This window comes from Alosa alosa, chromosome 8, assembly GCF_017589495.1.
Source record: "Alosa alosa isolate M-15738 ecotype Scorff River chromosome 8, AALO_Geno_1.1, whole genome shotgun sequence".
Taxonomy (NCBI): domain Eukaryota; kingdom Metazoa; phylum Chordata; class Actinopteri; order Clupeiformes; family Clupeidae; genus Alosa; species Alosa alosa.
In genome coordinates this window covers 17,411,927-17,427,003 of record NC_063196.1, presented here as the reverse complement: position 1 = coordinate 17,427,003, position 15,077 = coordinate 17,411,927, and the positions used below count along the sequence as shown (strand labels likewise).

Below are 15,077 nucleotides of genomic sequence, written 5' to 3'. Positions count from 1 at the left end.
ATGTAGATTTTTTTTTCATGTAGCCTTGGCAACTAGCCATCTTGTATAGGCCTGAGTAATATGCAAATGAAATTACACTTGTTAAACTCACCTCAACAAGTCTTTTGCAAATCATTTAACCCGCCGTGAGCAATGCTAAAGTCGCTGTTACAAACAGTGCAGTGTGCAAGATTATCATTATGTTTTAATCTTTTGAGACAATTGGGTACACTTTTGTGTAGTCTGATGTGAAATGGTCTTAAATCTTCCTTTTTTGAGGGGCACTGACGCTGCCATGACGCTTCTGTTCCTAGATACACTGACTGAACTGATTAATTATGTTTGGGAGAAAAGAGATATAAGCACACTTACACTGAAAACTGATTGGTTGATTTAGCAAAACAGACCAGGATGATCTCTGTCTTGGATGCGCTTCAGGTACAAACGCACCACTCCTCTCTCTCTCCCTCTCCGTTGTGTGTGCATTAAGCTCATATGCACACGCGATTTGAAGCAAAGATTCTAGAATCTTTGATTTGAAGTCCGGTCTGGTTTGCGTGCTCTTGTTCGCTCTAGGTTCCAGGAAATTTTATGTAATTTGCGGGCGTCAGGAAGCCGCTATCAATATGTGGGAGACTCCCAAAACTTCGGGAGACTTGGGATGTCTAGCTAGACAGCACTTTTTCGCCAGCACAGAATGTACAATGTACCTTAATGTTGTCATGTTTAGCTGACACAAACTCAAAGTAATGACTGATGAAATGTGCATCTCTCTCTCTCCCTCCATTGTTGTTTACATTTGTGTCGCTGCACGTGAATTGTCCTCATGCTGAAAACGTGAGCATAGCCTACATGACATTAATCCCCAAGACGAGAAGAAAGTAAAGAATATATCTTTTTATTAAGGAAAATGACAAAAATAGTAACGCACAGTAACTTAGATAAGTAACTTTAATCTGATTACTGGTTTGTAAATAGTAGCGCATTAGATTACTCGTTACTGAAAAGTGGTCAAAATAGACTAACGCGTTACTAAGTAATGTACAATAATATGGACCTCTCCCCGTTGTATACTACACACAGAAGTAACATATGAACACATCAGAATACAGTAAAGGTGATGATACATGGGGCAACTTCTTGAGCAATGTTGCTGGGCAACCACATAACCAGTTCCATTTATTCTGATTGGATGATCATGACAACTTGCCTACTGATGATTAAAGTTCTTCAGAAAAGAAAGTGTTGCCCAATATCAATTAAAAAATGCCAGAACCACAATAATGAGGAACATTGCCCAGCAACATTGCTCAAAAAGTTGCCCCATGTATTATCAGCTTAAGAATACCCCAGAATTCTACACCTTATTATCACAGTCCTTAACGAGTCTCCCTGTGCAGGGACCAGTGCTGGCTGACTGGACAGGCGCACATAGGCCATTGTAATAATAATCTCCTCCTTCGTGGAAGCAGACAGTGCAGTCCCCCCTGTGACGTGTCACCAGTGTCGTGTCTGTTTCCATGAATGAGTCATTCATACAGGCACACATGTACTCATGACACACACACACTTGCACGCTCACACGTACGCACCAATGCAAGGGGAACAGTGACTGTTGCAAAATAGTGGTAACATAGAAATATTTACATCATTTTTTTAAATTATTCATTTAGTAATGTTTAACTCAGCAATTCAATTTTGACTGGGTTGAACCATTGTTGATTTTTAAATTTCGATTTAATGATGTTTAATCCATATTTCATCGTGTTTAATCCATATTTAACCATAATTGGCCAGTTTCCTGTACATGGATTTTGCCTAGTCCTCTTCAGTCTCTTTTACTCAAGGACTAGGCTTAGCCCATGTCCAGAAAATTGCCATTTGAATATGCAATGCTTGTTCTTCAGGAATTGCTGGAACAACCCTTTTGGGGAGGGTTGGAAGGGGTGTAAGGCAGGGACAAACTAATTTTACTATTTACCTCACAGACAAACTTGGTCAGCTGATCAGGCTTCAGACTTGTGACCAGACAGACTTGTGGGGAAGGCAGGCAGAGGACATAGGAGCTGCTCTCTCAGCTTCAGGCTGTTTTTTTTCCTCCTGTGCAAAAGCTGCCGACTTGGGATTTTATTTAGTTTATCTCACAACAGCCGCTGTTTTTTTAATCATCTTCAAAAGAAATATACATTGCCCCCTGAAAATCCCAACCTTTTTCGGTTAGTTGTTTGTTTTCATTCTGTTCACGTGCGCGCGCGCGCACACACACACACACACACACACACACACACACACACTCTCACTCTCTCACTCTCTCTCTCTCTCTCTCTCTCTCTCTCTCTCTCTCTCTGTAGTATTAGCTGCCAGCATTTTCTCTCAGCCGCACATGATTGCACTTCTCTGAGGAGATTGCCCATCCAACTTGTGGGGCCCTTCTTGTCTGCAGAGACAGAAGAAAAAACACACCTCTGAGATTTCATTTGAATCAAGGGCAGCGGGATTCACACATAAACAAACTTCTCCTACTTCAGAGGAAATGGCTGGTTTTCTCCTGTAAATGTAAATGGTAGACCAATAGTAGCTCAGTTAGGGAAACATGCAAGTAGACTTCTGTTAGGCTAAATTGTTTTCAATAACAGACCATATGAGGCACAAGAGCCGTGTCTGATGATTTATTTATATTCACATTCTGTGTGATATCAAGACACAATTCATACATTTTTAAATAATGATAGTCATAGCAATTATTTATGCAAACTCTAATTTATATCTGATAAATAATGTTTTCTCATCTGCAACCTACAGTGCAACATGCAACAACCTATTCTACATTACTGTATATATTTTGAATTAATTATCATTACTTTGTAGAAATCTGGTTTGACATTAAAGATAGTTTTTTTTTGTCAATTTTTGTAAAAAAAAAGGCCCAATTAAATTGACCAAGATTACATTCATAAAAGCAATAAAAGGTGAAAATATCTGGCACTGTATGTGTTGTGGAATATACAACTATGGAATATACCATGCATGCCTGCAGCCTGATTATTTCTTTCATTTGTCTTTGGGTTTTTTGCATTATGCAAGATTAGCATTTCATACATTACAAGATTATTACATCAGAGGCCAAATGGAAATCTTTTTGATTGGTGGTTAATGGAGAATGGTACAAATTTGCATAAGAATTCAGAAAAAGAAAACGTGCTGTCAAATCTGTCTATACATTTTCCTGATTTATAGAGCAAAAAGTTGGGAATGTTTTCTACATTCCTTTCTGGATTTAACATGTAAAGCTATGCACCCATATTCAAATGGGCCTTTAGCTACGGATGTGCCACCCCTCCATCTGTTGCTAGAAGTCCATTTAAATTCAGCTCGCTTGTTTGTTTTTTTTTTAATCCATTTTTATGCTATGAGCCCACATATTTCTATTTTTTTTTTCTTTCATGTCTTTTTTTTTAATGTGCTCTTACTTGTTTGTGATCTCAGTCTCTCCACTTGATTTGGTCTCACATTGCGAGTGGTCTTTGTCTTGATAAGATGTTTGTTTTGTTTTCTGTCGAAATTGTTTAAACATTTTCAGTGCAAATTTATTGGGGGGTTGAGGAAGACGCCCGTGTTGGCGTTTGTCGTGCGTGCGCGCGAGAGAGAGAGGAGAGAGTGCACACATCCTCCAGTTCCAATTCCCAAGAGGAGCGGTGAAAACCACAGCATCAGAGGAGCACACATGCCTCTGGTTGCCTCAGCCAATTCGGAAGATAGGGGGATACTGGAGAAAATTGTGCAAACGAGCGTGCATCGCTGCTGCTGTTTTTAAAGCTTTTTTTATTCTCTGTTATTGTGGGTTGCTGTAGGGGCTAGCCTCGGCTGGGGGAGTGGGGGGGGGGGGCTAGCTTGGCATAGATGACTCCAGGAGTGGGTAGAGAGTGTGAAGGGCTCCCAACAGCCTCTGCCGTTTCCCACAGTGCTGCCAATGTTCACGTCCACACTAACACACACACACACACACACACACATACACACACACACACACACACACACACACCTTTAAGCAAAGCTAAGCAGGTTACTGCATTTTATGTTAATGCCAGCATACAGCCCTTTGTCACCCTGGCGCAGTAACATGAAACCTCTCACACCCTTTGTGCCAACATGTGGTACAACACACACACACACACACACACACACACACACACACACACACACACACACACACACACAAAGAGTTATCTCAGACATACATGTTTAGCAGTAACATCCTATCTTAACTCTTTTTCTTTTTCTGTTATAAATCCGCAATCCTCAAAGCACCTCTCTCTCTCTCTCTGTCTCTCTCTCTCTCTCTCACACCCACACACCCCTCGTCTCCCTCTTTGCCATGCTGCAGTGGTGGCCCAGTCCTTTAACCCCACTCTGTGTGTGCTGTGCACTGATTGATCACCTGTCCTAAGGTTGCACACAGACAAACCCCAGCAGCTGTGCTGCCTTTACACCTTTCAGACCCCCCAGACCCCCCCCAACACACACACACACCCTCTTCACGACTCCCCATCCCACCCACTGCCAGCGCTGCGTAGCCATTAGGTTCCCCCGACGAGCCTTTACAGAAGCTAGGGACTCACCCTTCCCCACCCCTGGGGGGTGATGCAGGGCGGTGTGACGGCTCAGGTCATTTGTGATGGTGAATTGTGTTGGAGGTGTACTGGAGACAGTAGGCGGACTGCTCTGGGTGTTTTCCGTGCATGTGTCTTTTGGTGCAGAATGAATGAGACACCAAAAGACACCAGGGGACGAACCATCTGCTCCAGCCCCAACTTTCAATTAACCGTGGGCCACCTCACAGCAGATTCCTCTAAAGACCCCATCTCTCTCTTTCATTGTCATTCACTCTATCTGTCTGTCTCCATTCTGTTTTTCTCTCTCTCCTATCCTCTCTCTCTCTCTCCTTTTCTTCCGTAGTACCGGTCTCCCCTGCAAGATAGCTGGGTCATGGTATTCACTCCTTGTGCTGCACACTAATTAATGGTGGCCATTTCTTTCCCTCAATGGATGACTCATGCATCGGCCGTTTGGCAGCAGCAAGCACTCGGCTCTCTCCGTAGTACTTAAGAATAATGAGTCCCCCCACCCATCCTGTCTGCCCATCAGAGAAAGGGAGAGAGAGAGGGAGAGAGAGAGAAAGAAAGTCATCTTTAGTCTTTAGTTAATTCTCACCATACAGCCTTTGTCAGAGTGTTCACATTTTGGGATGTCACACATAAATTAATCAGATCACATCAGCTAGTTGTGATGTCGATGTTTTAATTGTATGAGGAGTGTAATTATATGCCTGGATACTTCATTTCATTGACTACAGATAGCCCCCTTTGACCTGAGACAGAGGGCTGCAGATGTAGTGGTGATGGACACAAAATGAACTCTCATTCCTCTGAATGGCTTCCCGTTGTTGTGGTCACAGAGTTAATGTGGAGGTCTTTTCAACCATAGCCTAGTACATTGCCTCCCCTTCTACCTCTTTACTTCAAAGTTTCAGAAGGCACTTCAAAAGCAATAGGCAACAAATTGGACATCCACTCTCTTGCGTCGGTTGCGGGGACTCAGGAGTGTGTACCTTGAGCTCAATGAGACTAAACGTAATTACATAGGACATTTCCAGCATAAGCAACAAATTCTGTGCACTCCAATGTTTTTTATTTTTGTCTTTCATTTCTGTCTTGCTGTACACATGAAACACTACTTCAAAGCTGTGTCTGTCAAAGAGGCAGCAGACCCACACTACAAAGCCAAAGTCATTATGCAGCCTATTATTCAGGATTATTTGCCAATATTACCCTACTCCCAATGTCAGCAAGTGGCTGTCAAAAGTGCAAATGTATTGTAATGTAATGTAATGCATTTTATTGGGAATATTTTGCTTGCTCTTCTTGGCTGGTGCAGTTACAGAATGTACACATTGTCCATATTTTACAATTTCACACAAAAGTTACAGAGCAATGTTTTGTGTAAGTCTGTCTCTAAATGCTGTGAATCCGGTGTGGAGTGGGTTACCCTGCGCTCTGCTTTGTTCACAGGTGGTGGACTGCTCCTGGGACGAGACTGTAAAAATCTACTCCCCTCCACGGCTGGCCGACGCCCAGCCAAGCGCGCCGTAGAGAAAGATAATTACCCTGCCGCAAGGTGGAGAGAAAAGAGGGTGAGCCATGGAAAAAAGGATTGCAAAGGAGGGAGGGGATGAGGAATGGGGGGCGCGCAGGTTCGTCTCAATCCGCGGGCACGGAGTGTGCCAAGGCGGCGCTGCGGTATTCCTAATGACGCTATTAAATGGGAGGACTCGGGGGCAGCCGTGTGAACACACACTGTCCTGCTCGCACGTAGGCTATAGGAGGAGGGATTCCTCGTCTAGCGGGGAGCACCGCGATTCACACTCACCTGAAGCAGCTGCATCTAAGTGCCATTAATGATGTGAACCTATGCGTTTTCCAAGATGTGTGACAGAAATCAGTTACACAGGGGTTCAACACTAGCCTTTCCCTTGAAATCCCTCACTAGCCTGTGTCCATATGCATTTGTATTTGTATTTGTTAATCTCCCTGATAATGTACAAATATGTTATTGACTAGTTTGTAGTCATTTACTGTCTGGCCAATATTGTGCCTGTAACTGTACGTCCATAAAATGTGATAAACTACGATCATGTTTACTATGAAAAAATCCATATCGATAAATACCTAAATTACGTACTTTCTCAATCTTTATATTATCTTTAACTACGAGTAACTAAGCCCAGCCCATTGTGTTGTCATACATTATAATGTGTAGGCTACTTGTCAGAGTTCTATATAAATGAATGTGCGGTGGGAGTTTAACCATGAGTAAAAAAAATATTGTTCTTATTAATTATTCATTGAAATGTTTAATTATCTTGCAAGTGCGTAATGCATTGGAAACTGAAACGTATGTCAGAATTAACAGAGATTGTTTTCGGCAGGGAATAAATATATAATTTTTATTCATGTGTCATGCGATCAAATCTGTTGTTGCCCATACACACAGTATCGCAGTTAATGTGTTGGTGCATGCGCGCTTTTTCACGTGCTTTTAGTGACTTTTAAAAGGCGAAACCCCGCTTTTCTTCCATTCAAAAGAACAGCACAGATTCTGCACGTCATCCGCACAGTACAGTCGCAATCGGTTGAATGGGTTCCCTAGGAAAAAAGAAGCCGTAAAAAACTTTAGAAGTCCATCAAAGTAAGTGGGTTCCCTGCGCAGCTTTCCAATTCAATTAGCTGACGGCGGGGGAGACTACTCTGCAGCGAGTGTCGCATTCATATCAGCAACTCCAGAGGAACTGTTTCACCGTGAATTACGCAGGGTTGGACAGCGATGTGGGGGCGTGTGTTGAACACCGTATTGTCGTTTCCATGTCCCGATGGTGAACACAGCACGTGGGACCTCTGAATAGGACGGGACGGACTCTTATTTAGGCTACGTTTTGCACAGTAGCCTACATGAGAGGTGCACATACATATAGATGCGTCTCTTATGCCAAAGTACTTTTTGGAACTGTAATGCGTGCGAGCTCGGCGTTGCCTCCTTAAATTAAAAGGTCCTACTGTGCCAATTGATTTCTACTGGACACTAATAACTTTACCATTTACAGCTGTACGCACAGCGACAGAGAGCTGCACAGCATTCAGGTGAAACGTGCGGATATATTTGCCGTTACTCGTGGCTCTCCAGAACTTGCGTAAAACGGAGACCCTCGGACACTATGGATATTTGCAAAGGTCGTTTGCTGGGCATTACGGTGGCTGTAGCGCACGGTTTTTTCTCGGGATCTTTAAACATTTTGTTAAAATTTCTCATCACCACGTACCACTTCAATTACCTCACCCTAATCCAGTTTCTGACGAGTAGCACTGCGGCGCTCACTCTGGAGATTCTGAGAAGATTGGGAAAAGTAGATATACCTCCGTTCAGTCTACAGTTAGTGAAAGTTTTCTCTGGCGTGTGTATTTTGTCCACTCTACAGTCAACCCTCACGCTATGGTCTCTCAAAGGACTTAGTTTACCGATGTATGTGGTTTTCAAACGATGTCTCCCCTTGGCAACGCTGGGGATTGGAGTTTGCATTTTAAAGAACGGAATTCCCTCGGTCGGGGTTATATGCGCGGTGTTGATTACCACGACAGGAGCAGCCTTGGCAGGTAAAACCCAGTGCTCTTTATTAAACAATTAAGCATAAAGCGTTAGAGATCAAGTGTTTTGTGGAGTTTATTGCCATTAAATCCTGAATCAATTAATCAATTCCCTTTAAGTATTCAGCCTTTTGGTTTTGGTATTTGGCCTTTTGGTTTTGGTATTTGGTTACATTTATTGCAGAATAGTCACACATCAATGAATGTGGCAAACACCCTTTTAACTCCAACTGGCATTCATCCAGTCCTACTTAACACCTTGCTTGTGTTCGTGCTTGTGTTATCCCCTCAACCCCACTTACCTCACTAATCCCCCCCCCATTCTTCAACGACCTCAGGTGCGGGTGACCTCACAGGAGACCCGTTTGGCTATGTGACGGGCGTGCTGGCCGTGATCATCCACGCCTCCTACCTGGTCCTCATTCAGAAGGCCAGCAGCGACACCGAACACGGGCCGCTCACGGCTCAGTACACCATTGCCATCGTGGCCTCGCCAGTGCTGCTGGTGTGCGCCTGCGTCAGCATGGACGCCATCGACATGTGGACGTACGAGGGCTGGAAGAACCCCTACATCACGGGCATCTTTGTCACCTGCATCCTCATCGGCTGCGCCATGAACTTCACCACGCTCCACTGCACCTACATTAACTCGGCGGTGACCACCAGCTTCGTGGGTGTGGTGAAGAGCATCGCCACCATCACCGTGGGCATGGTGGCCTTCACCGACGTGGAGCCCACCCACCTCTTCATCGCAGGCGTGGTGGTCAACACCGTGGGGTCCATCACATACTGCATCGTCAAGTACTTCGAGACCAAGAAGAAGCTCAAGTACCAGGACATGGACGAAGCCAGCGAGGAGGAGGGGCTGCCTGGACAGCCGTACATCGAGCCGGCCAAGCCGAGGGGGGACGGCGACTGGGACGCCGAGGTGGAGGCAAAGGGACTTGCCAATGGGACCCTGGTCACAGGGTTGCCAGATGGGAGTGACCAGACCCCGTTCCCAGCACTGGAGCACACTGCCATGGAGTCAGTCGAGATGCAGAAGGAGGCCTACTTCCAGGACGGCGGCGAGCCGGTCGCACAGCCCCAGCCCCTGAGTGACACTTTCCTGGGGGTGTGGAGGTCTGTTCGCACACTCAAGTTCTTCAAGAAGGACACCCTGATTGATAACATGGAGGTGCAGAGCCCTTGACACTGAATGTGTTTATTTTTATTTGTGGTGAAAGCGTGCATGTTGTGTCCGTTTGTGTCACTGAATGAGCTTGAATATGAACACTGGAAGATGTTTTTTCTGCCTTTTTTTCTTCTCTTAAAAAGTATTTTTAAGAAATCTATCTGATGAGTTTGTACAAATAGGAGGGATTATACCAAGTATTTCTAAATGCATAGAGTAAATGCATTGAAATGTTTTATACTGAGTTTTCAGTAGTGGCAATGTTGTCTGTGCAGGGAATGGCAAACCAACCATATGTCAGAATGAGAGTAAGGGGCAGCCCTTGCTCCCCCATTATTTAAAAACGCCTCCTTTTTAAGACATCTTGTATTTACTGTAAATATAAGAATGTTGATTGGTTGTGTTACATGTTATTAACTGAGAACTAAAAAGAAAAACGATTATCATGTTTTACTATGATTTGTTTACTTGTTTTGTCTTGCACGTAACGTGAATGCCTGATTGTGCAATCTCAAAATGAGACACTCAGTAAGATCAAGGAGCAACAGCATTTTACATGTGCATGTCTGATGCAAAGTAAATTCAAATGAGTTTCACATGAGAAATGCCTGCTCCCTATAATGCTGTTTTTTATTTAGAATGGAACATCCATAACCGTAAGTGACCTGGTAATTGCTTTTTGCCATGTTGTCTTACCACTGAGAAATGCTTCTGAATTACCAGTGGATTGTTGCTGATAAGGTTCACATAACCGAAGAATAACATAGGTTGACATGAGCCATCTGCCCAGGAGCGAAAAAAGATATTGGAAAAATCTGTAAGCTGAAAGCATTTGTTTGGCTGGGCACCCATATTACCTCAATTCAATATATAGCCTCAATATACATACAAAGTACACAAGAGAATCTCTTTCCCTTATCTTCATGGATCCTATAGGTCTCTGTAAGATGTCTACTGCTTGAAGTATGTCAAAATCTTGTTATGGCAAAAGTACAGTGACTGCATATGCTTTATGTAAAGGGATGTTTTTTTTTTGCAATTAAAAATGTATTTCCAATTGTGAAAGAGAGAAAAAACACACTATCAGCTTGTCTTCAAATCCCTTTTTATCAACACACAAACACAATGACGAGCGCACAGACATACTGAGGAGTGTATCCTTCTCATGTCATGTACCTGCAGGGAGAGAGAAGACTGATTTGTCCATTCACCCTTCTGGGGCCCTAGTCAGCAACTTCAGCTGCTGGGGAAAATCTATTCCAAAGTGCCTTTGAAATGGCCAGTGTGCATTTGGAGGAACAGATATTGCAAGACTCAACACAAGGAGAAACGAGTCCCGTGATGTCGAGGGAAAATTGAGAGAAATAGAGGAAAGAAGACTGAAATGATGCTCTCCATATGGCCCCCCACCAACACCACACACACACACACACACATACCACTGCCAGACTTGGCTCAAATCACTGGACAGTCCAGGAGTGGTCTCCTCTGCTGTCTGCTGATTGTTTTGCAGCCTTGCCTCCACAAATTAACTGATGGCAATCGCCCACTCCACAGATTAGCAGGAACTATTGATTAAACCGTACATCTTAATCACCATTTAGAATATGCACATTATCAGGAGCAGGTTAAAGAGGGTTGAGGTGAATAGTCAATTAAGTCAACTCAATTAAGTTTGACGGGCATGGTAACCATCAGATTTTGGAGGATTTAGTTATATTAAACAGCATTGAATAGCATTTTTTTACATTTTAGAATTGACGGTATGTCTGAGGCTTTTTTCTTGGATTGTTTGTATAGTCTGAAAAGATTGCTTTGCATATCCCCAGACACTGGTATGATGTGTGGCAACTCTCCCCCTTTCCTCTACATTGCTTTAATGCAACGCCTCCTTTCTCTGCTGTGCCAGTGGCTTGCCTTCAATCTTCGGTCTTGTGTGTGTAGATTTATCTGTTCCAGTTCTTGGCCTCCACACTGCTGTCATGTTCTGTGAGACTTGCCTCCAACACGTATGATTCACCTCCAGCTGGCTGGCTGTGTCTCAGCATCCGCTTGGTATTGTACGGTTGCCTCTCTCTGGCGCTCTCTCTCTCTCTCTCTCTCTCTCTCTCTCTCTCTCTCCCCTCTCTCTCTCTCTCTCCCCGGCTCCTGGGGCCAATTCATAAGCTGCTCCTCACCCACAACACAAAAGTGCCCTGGGTCTTTGTTTGCCAAAGCCATGAAAAAGTTAATACCTGGTGAGTAGAGATAACACAAAGGGGAGAGAGAGGTATTGTCTGGCAGGTTTGCTTACAGTTCAGCCTGAGTGTCTGTGGCAGAGCACTTGTTTTCTTTGATTCGCTAATGAAGACAAAACAGTGGCAGCTGATGGGAGTTTGTGCTAATAAGAGATGATTGTTTTTTTTTTCTTTTTTTTTTTTTTGTCTTCACAGTATATTGTGTACTTTGTTTCCTCTTGCTGATCCGAGGGTAGGTTTTTCTCCGGTGTGTTCTACTGAGAGTAGTCACAGTGAAATTCTTTGTTGTTTTTTTTTACTCAACAATGACTCAAGCTGTTTCTTGCACCAAAACAAACCTTTCCAAAAGATGCGGAAAATCTCTGTGTGGGTCAGTGCTCTGACACAGGACCTCGCAAAAATAAGTCCACTTGGCCCACATCCTCTCTACAAACAGAGAGCCCAGGTTCACTGACCATTTCTCCAAATGCAACATCCAATACATCATCCATCAACATTAAAGCCTTGAGCACTCTGCCCATTGCCCTCTTGTGAGCTATTAGGTTCTACCACTGGGGCAATGGATTTCCTTTAGGCCGAATCAAGGAAAGAGACAGGCACAAGTCATGAATCTGTGATAAGATCATTGGCCAGTCATAAAGCCCAGCTCTCCGTAATGAAAGCATTTTAGCAGAGCAAGACTGCTGATAGATTTGCGCAAGTATGTGTATCACTTACTGGATCTGGCTGGGAACAGGGCCACTAGAGCTACTAGTAGAAAAAGAGATTAACAAGCTGCCGTCTTTCCTGGGTCATTATCGGGATCTTCAGGACCCATTCATGCATGAAAGCATTGCTTAGAATTTATGTATCATCTTAGCCCTGGAAGCTCAATATCACCCCTATCACACACACATCTTACCCCCTCCGTGTAATTTTTGCTAAATAAGCAATATGGCTTAAATGGACCCATGGTCATCCATCTCAGCATGCAAGAGGAGACAGTGTGTGTGAGTGAGTGTGTGTGTGGGGGGGGGGGTGTAGCTACAGGAAGTTCATGATAAATTAGTTATGGATAACATTTAATATTTCCATACATAAGGGGTGTACTGTGATATGGATCACACCTTTTGTGCATTTTCTGCACTGTAAATTCAAAACAAATTCAGAACATCACAGCTGTGATACTGCTTATCCTTCCCTCCCCTCCACCACTTCAAACTCACCAGGTGCATGGGAGTAATTTGCATGTTTTTGCTTAAGAGGATTTGTGGAAATATGCCCAAGATGAGTTATTTCCACACAGTCTCTCTCTCAAAATAAATGGGAGGTGTAGGAATTGTAAACAGGATAAATCAAATCAAATGAAATTGAATGCCTGGATAAGTGGCTGCAAGATTAGCCTGCCTCTTGCATGATCAAAGCAGTTCAGAGATTACATTTGCATAAATGTTTCTTTTTTTTTTTTTTTAGGGTGGAGGTTAAGGAGGGTTTTTTGAGGGCTGAGTTCGTCTCATTCATGAACTATCAGGAAATTGTTTCTAAGGAACTACTCTGTAGAGAGACCTCCCCCTAGTGGATGTAGACCTAAATACACAATATTTGAAGTAGGTTTTGAACATACTGGGTTGTGCAAAATTCCAGAATTCAATTGAAATTCCAATTAAATTATTGCATTTCACTTGCATTTCAATTGAGGTAGCAAACAGGAAACAGAATTGCAATTCAAATTTAAATTTAGCACAACCCTGCTCTGCTGTATAGACTAAGTCTACTTCTTCCAGTATTTCTTATTTTACTAATAACAAATATATCATGTTCAAGCCCCTCATGAACAGAGCAGCTCTATCTCTCACAGTGTTGTGGACTACACATTAACTTAAATGAAGAGAATGACAATGACAAAAATGCTCAATATTTTATTAGGCCTATAAGAGTGATTTGTAGTGTGATTTTGAGCAATTACTGGATTGATCTTTTGGAAGGGAGCCAGTTCTTGAGCTGACACTCTTCCTTGATCTGCTTGAGGTTGAAGGACTCTGATGGAATGGAACACTAACTGTGGACTCTGCCAAGGAAGAGTTTAAATGAGAGATGCCATAATATTGCAAATTGACCAATGTGCATATCATATTAATACATCCTGCATGTACACCGATATGTAGTGTTACCTACCTACAAGAACATTCACATCAACACATTTTTTGTCGTCAAAGGATGGGTCATTGTTTCCTGTTTTAGTTTTCTGATTCAAAGAAGATGGAAAAAAAGAGAAGAAAAACAGACCTTCAAAACTGGATCTTTAGTTAACTCTTAAAATGAATGTGTTGCAAACAACACAACTTGCGTTGTTTTTAAACACCTCTCCGTGTCCAGATAGAGACAACACGCAGTTTGTGTTGTTTCCTTTTTTTTATTTGTTACACAATACTGTATGTGTTAAAAAAACTTGCGTTGAAAAAAAAAACACAATTTGCTTTGTTTTCTAACACATCTGTGTGTCCAGATATGGACAACACATTTGTTTTATGAGTGTTAGTTTTTCTCGATCGTTTTGATGCTTGTGTCAATTCTGAAAACAGTTAAAACCCGTCTGAACAAAAGCACTCTGGCCAAAATGACACATTTTGCTGGATGTTACTCTCTCAAAACACTTGAAACATGCAGCAAAAGCAAATCTTGCCTTCAAACAACACATCCTGTTGTCAAATCAGTGTGTGATTTCAATCAATCATTACACATTGGACAACAAAATACAAAATATAGTTCTCAAAAGGAGCATTTTGCTGTGTCTGTTCCATGTGTGTTTTGAGAGAGTAATAGCCTTTAGCAAGCAAAATTTGTCATTTTGGCCAGAGTGCTTTCAGACACGGGTGTTAACTGTTTTAAAAATGTGATGTCAGAGTTGATACAAGCATCAAAACGATCAAAAAAAACTGTAACTGTTTTGCAAAAGGGTGTGAGAAACACATTTGCAAGAGATGACTTCTGCTGTGCAAAGAAAGTGTTCATGAGGACCAAGCAGGTCAAAGCAATCGAGAAAAACTATAACTCTGCAGAGACTATATATTTAATGGTTATTTGATATTATATTACTGTATTCATAGGACATGCACCTGCAGGGAGTCCTCTCAGCTTGGTCATTCATGTCAATGTAAGTGTGTCTGGATGGTGCCTTCAGCAGTCATCTCAGTAAATAGACAGACCTTGTCTCTGCATTCTGTCCATCTGCTTGAGGAATGTGACTCCCTTTCAAGAGTGACCAGGCAAAGTCTTTTAACTCCTTCTCTAGAAATTGTTTATTACACAAGAATAAAAACTATTACAGAACCAAAAGAACCAAAATATAAAGTATATTTTTTAAAACAATTACAGGTAAGAAATAAAATGTAAATGTATAAAATGCAATAAGGTCCCTACTCTAGCTCTGCTGTAATGGCAGCAAAAAGTTGTCAGACCAAAAACAGGTGAAAACTGGAACGGAGCCCTGATGTGTCTCACACTTTACTTTTT

General features: G+C 42.6%; 2 protein-coding genes across 3 annotated transcripts in view; both read left to right on the top strand.

Moving 5' to 3' along the window:
- pex7 (peroxisomal biogenesis factor 7) overlaps window positions 1-8,649 on the top strand; it is a 37,050-nt gene extending 28,401 nt beyond the window's left edge. The window contains exons 9-10 of one of the 2 annotated variants that reach the window (XM_048250473.1): window positions 6,048-6,169; window positions 8,513-8,649. In XM_048250473.1, the coding sequence (XP_048106430.1) occupies window positions 6,048-6,128 (81 nt within the window). In that variant the 3' untranslated portion in view covers window positions 6,129-6,169; window positions 8,513-8,649. Of the gene's footprint in view, window positions 1-6,047; window positions 6,986-8,512 lie in introns of those variants that run through there. The other variant, XM_048250472.1, reaches the window with a different exon arrangement.
- Window positions 7,061-10,419, top strand: LOC125299261 (solute carrier family 35 member D3). Its single transcript, XM_048250470.1, has 2 exons — window positions 7,061-8,183; window positions 8,513-10,419. The coding sequence occupies exons 1-2, from the start codon at window positions 7,748-7,750 to the stop codon at window positions 9,364-9,366; spliced, it is 1,290 nt and encodes a 429-aa protein (XP_048106427.1). The 5' UTR covers window positions 7,061-7,747; the 3' UTR covers window positions 9,367-10,419.
- The last annotated feature ends 4,658 nt before the right edge of the window (window positions 10,420-15,077 follow it).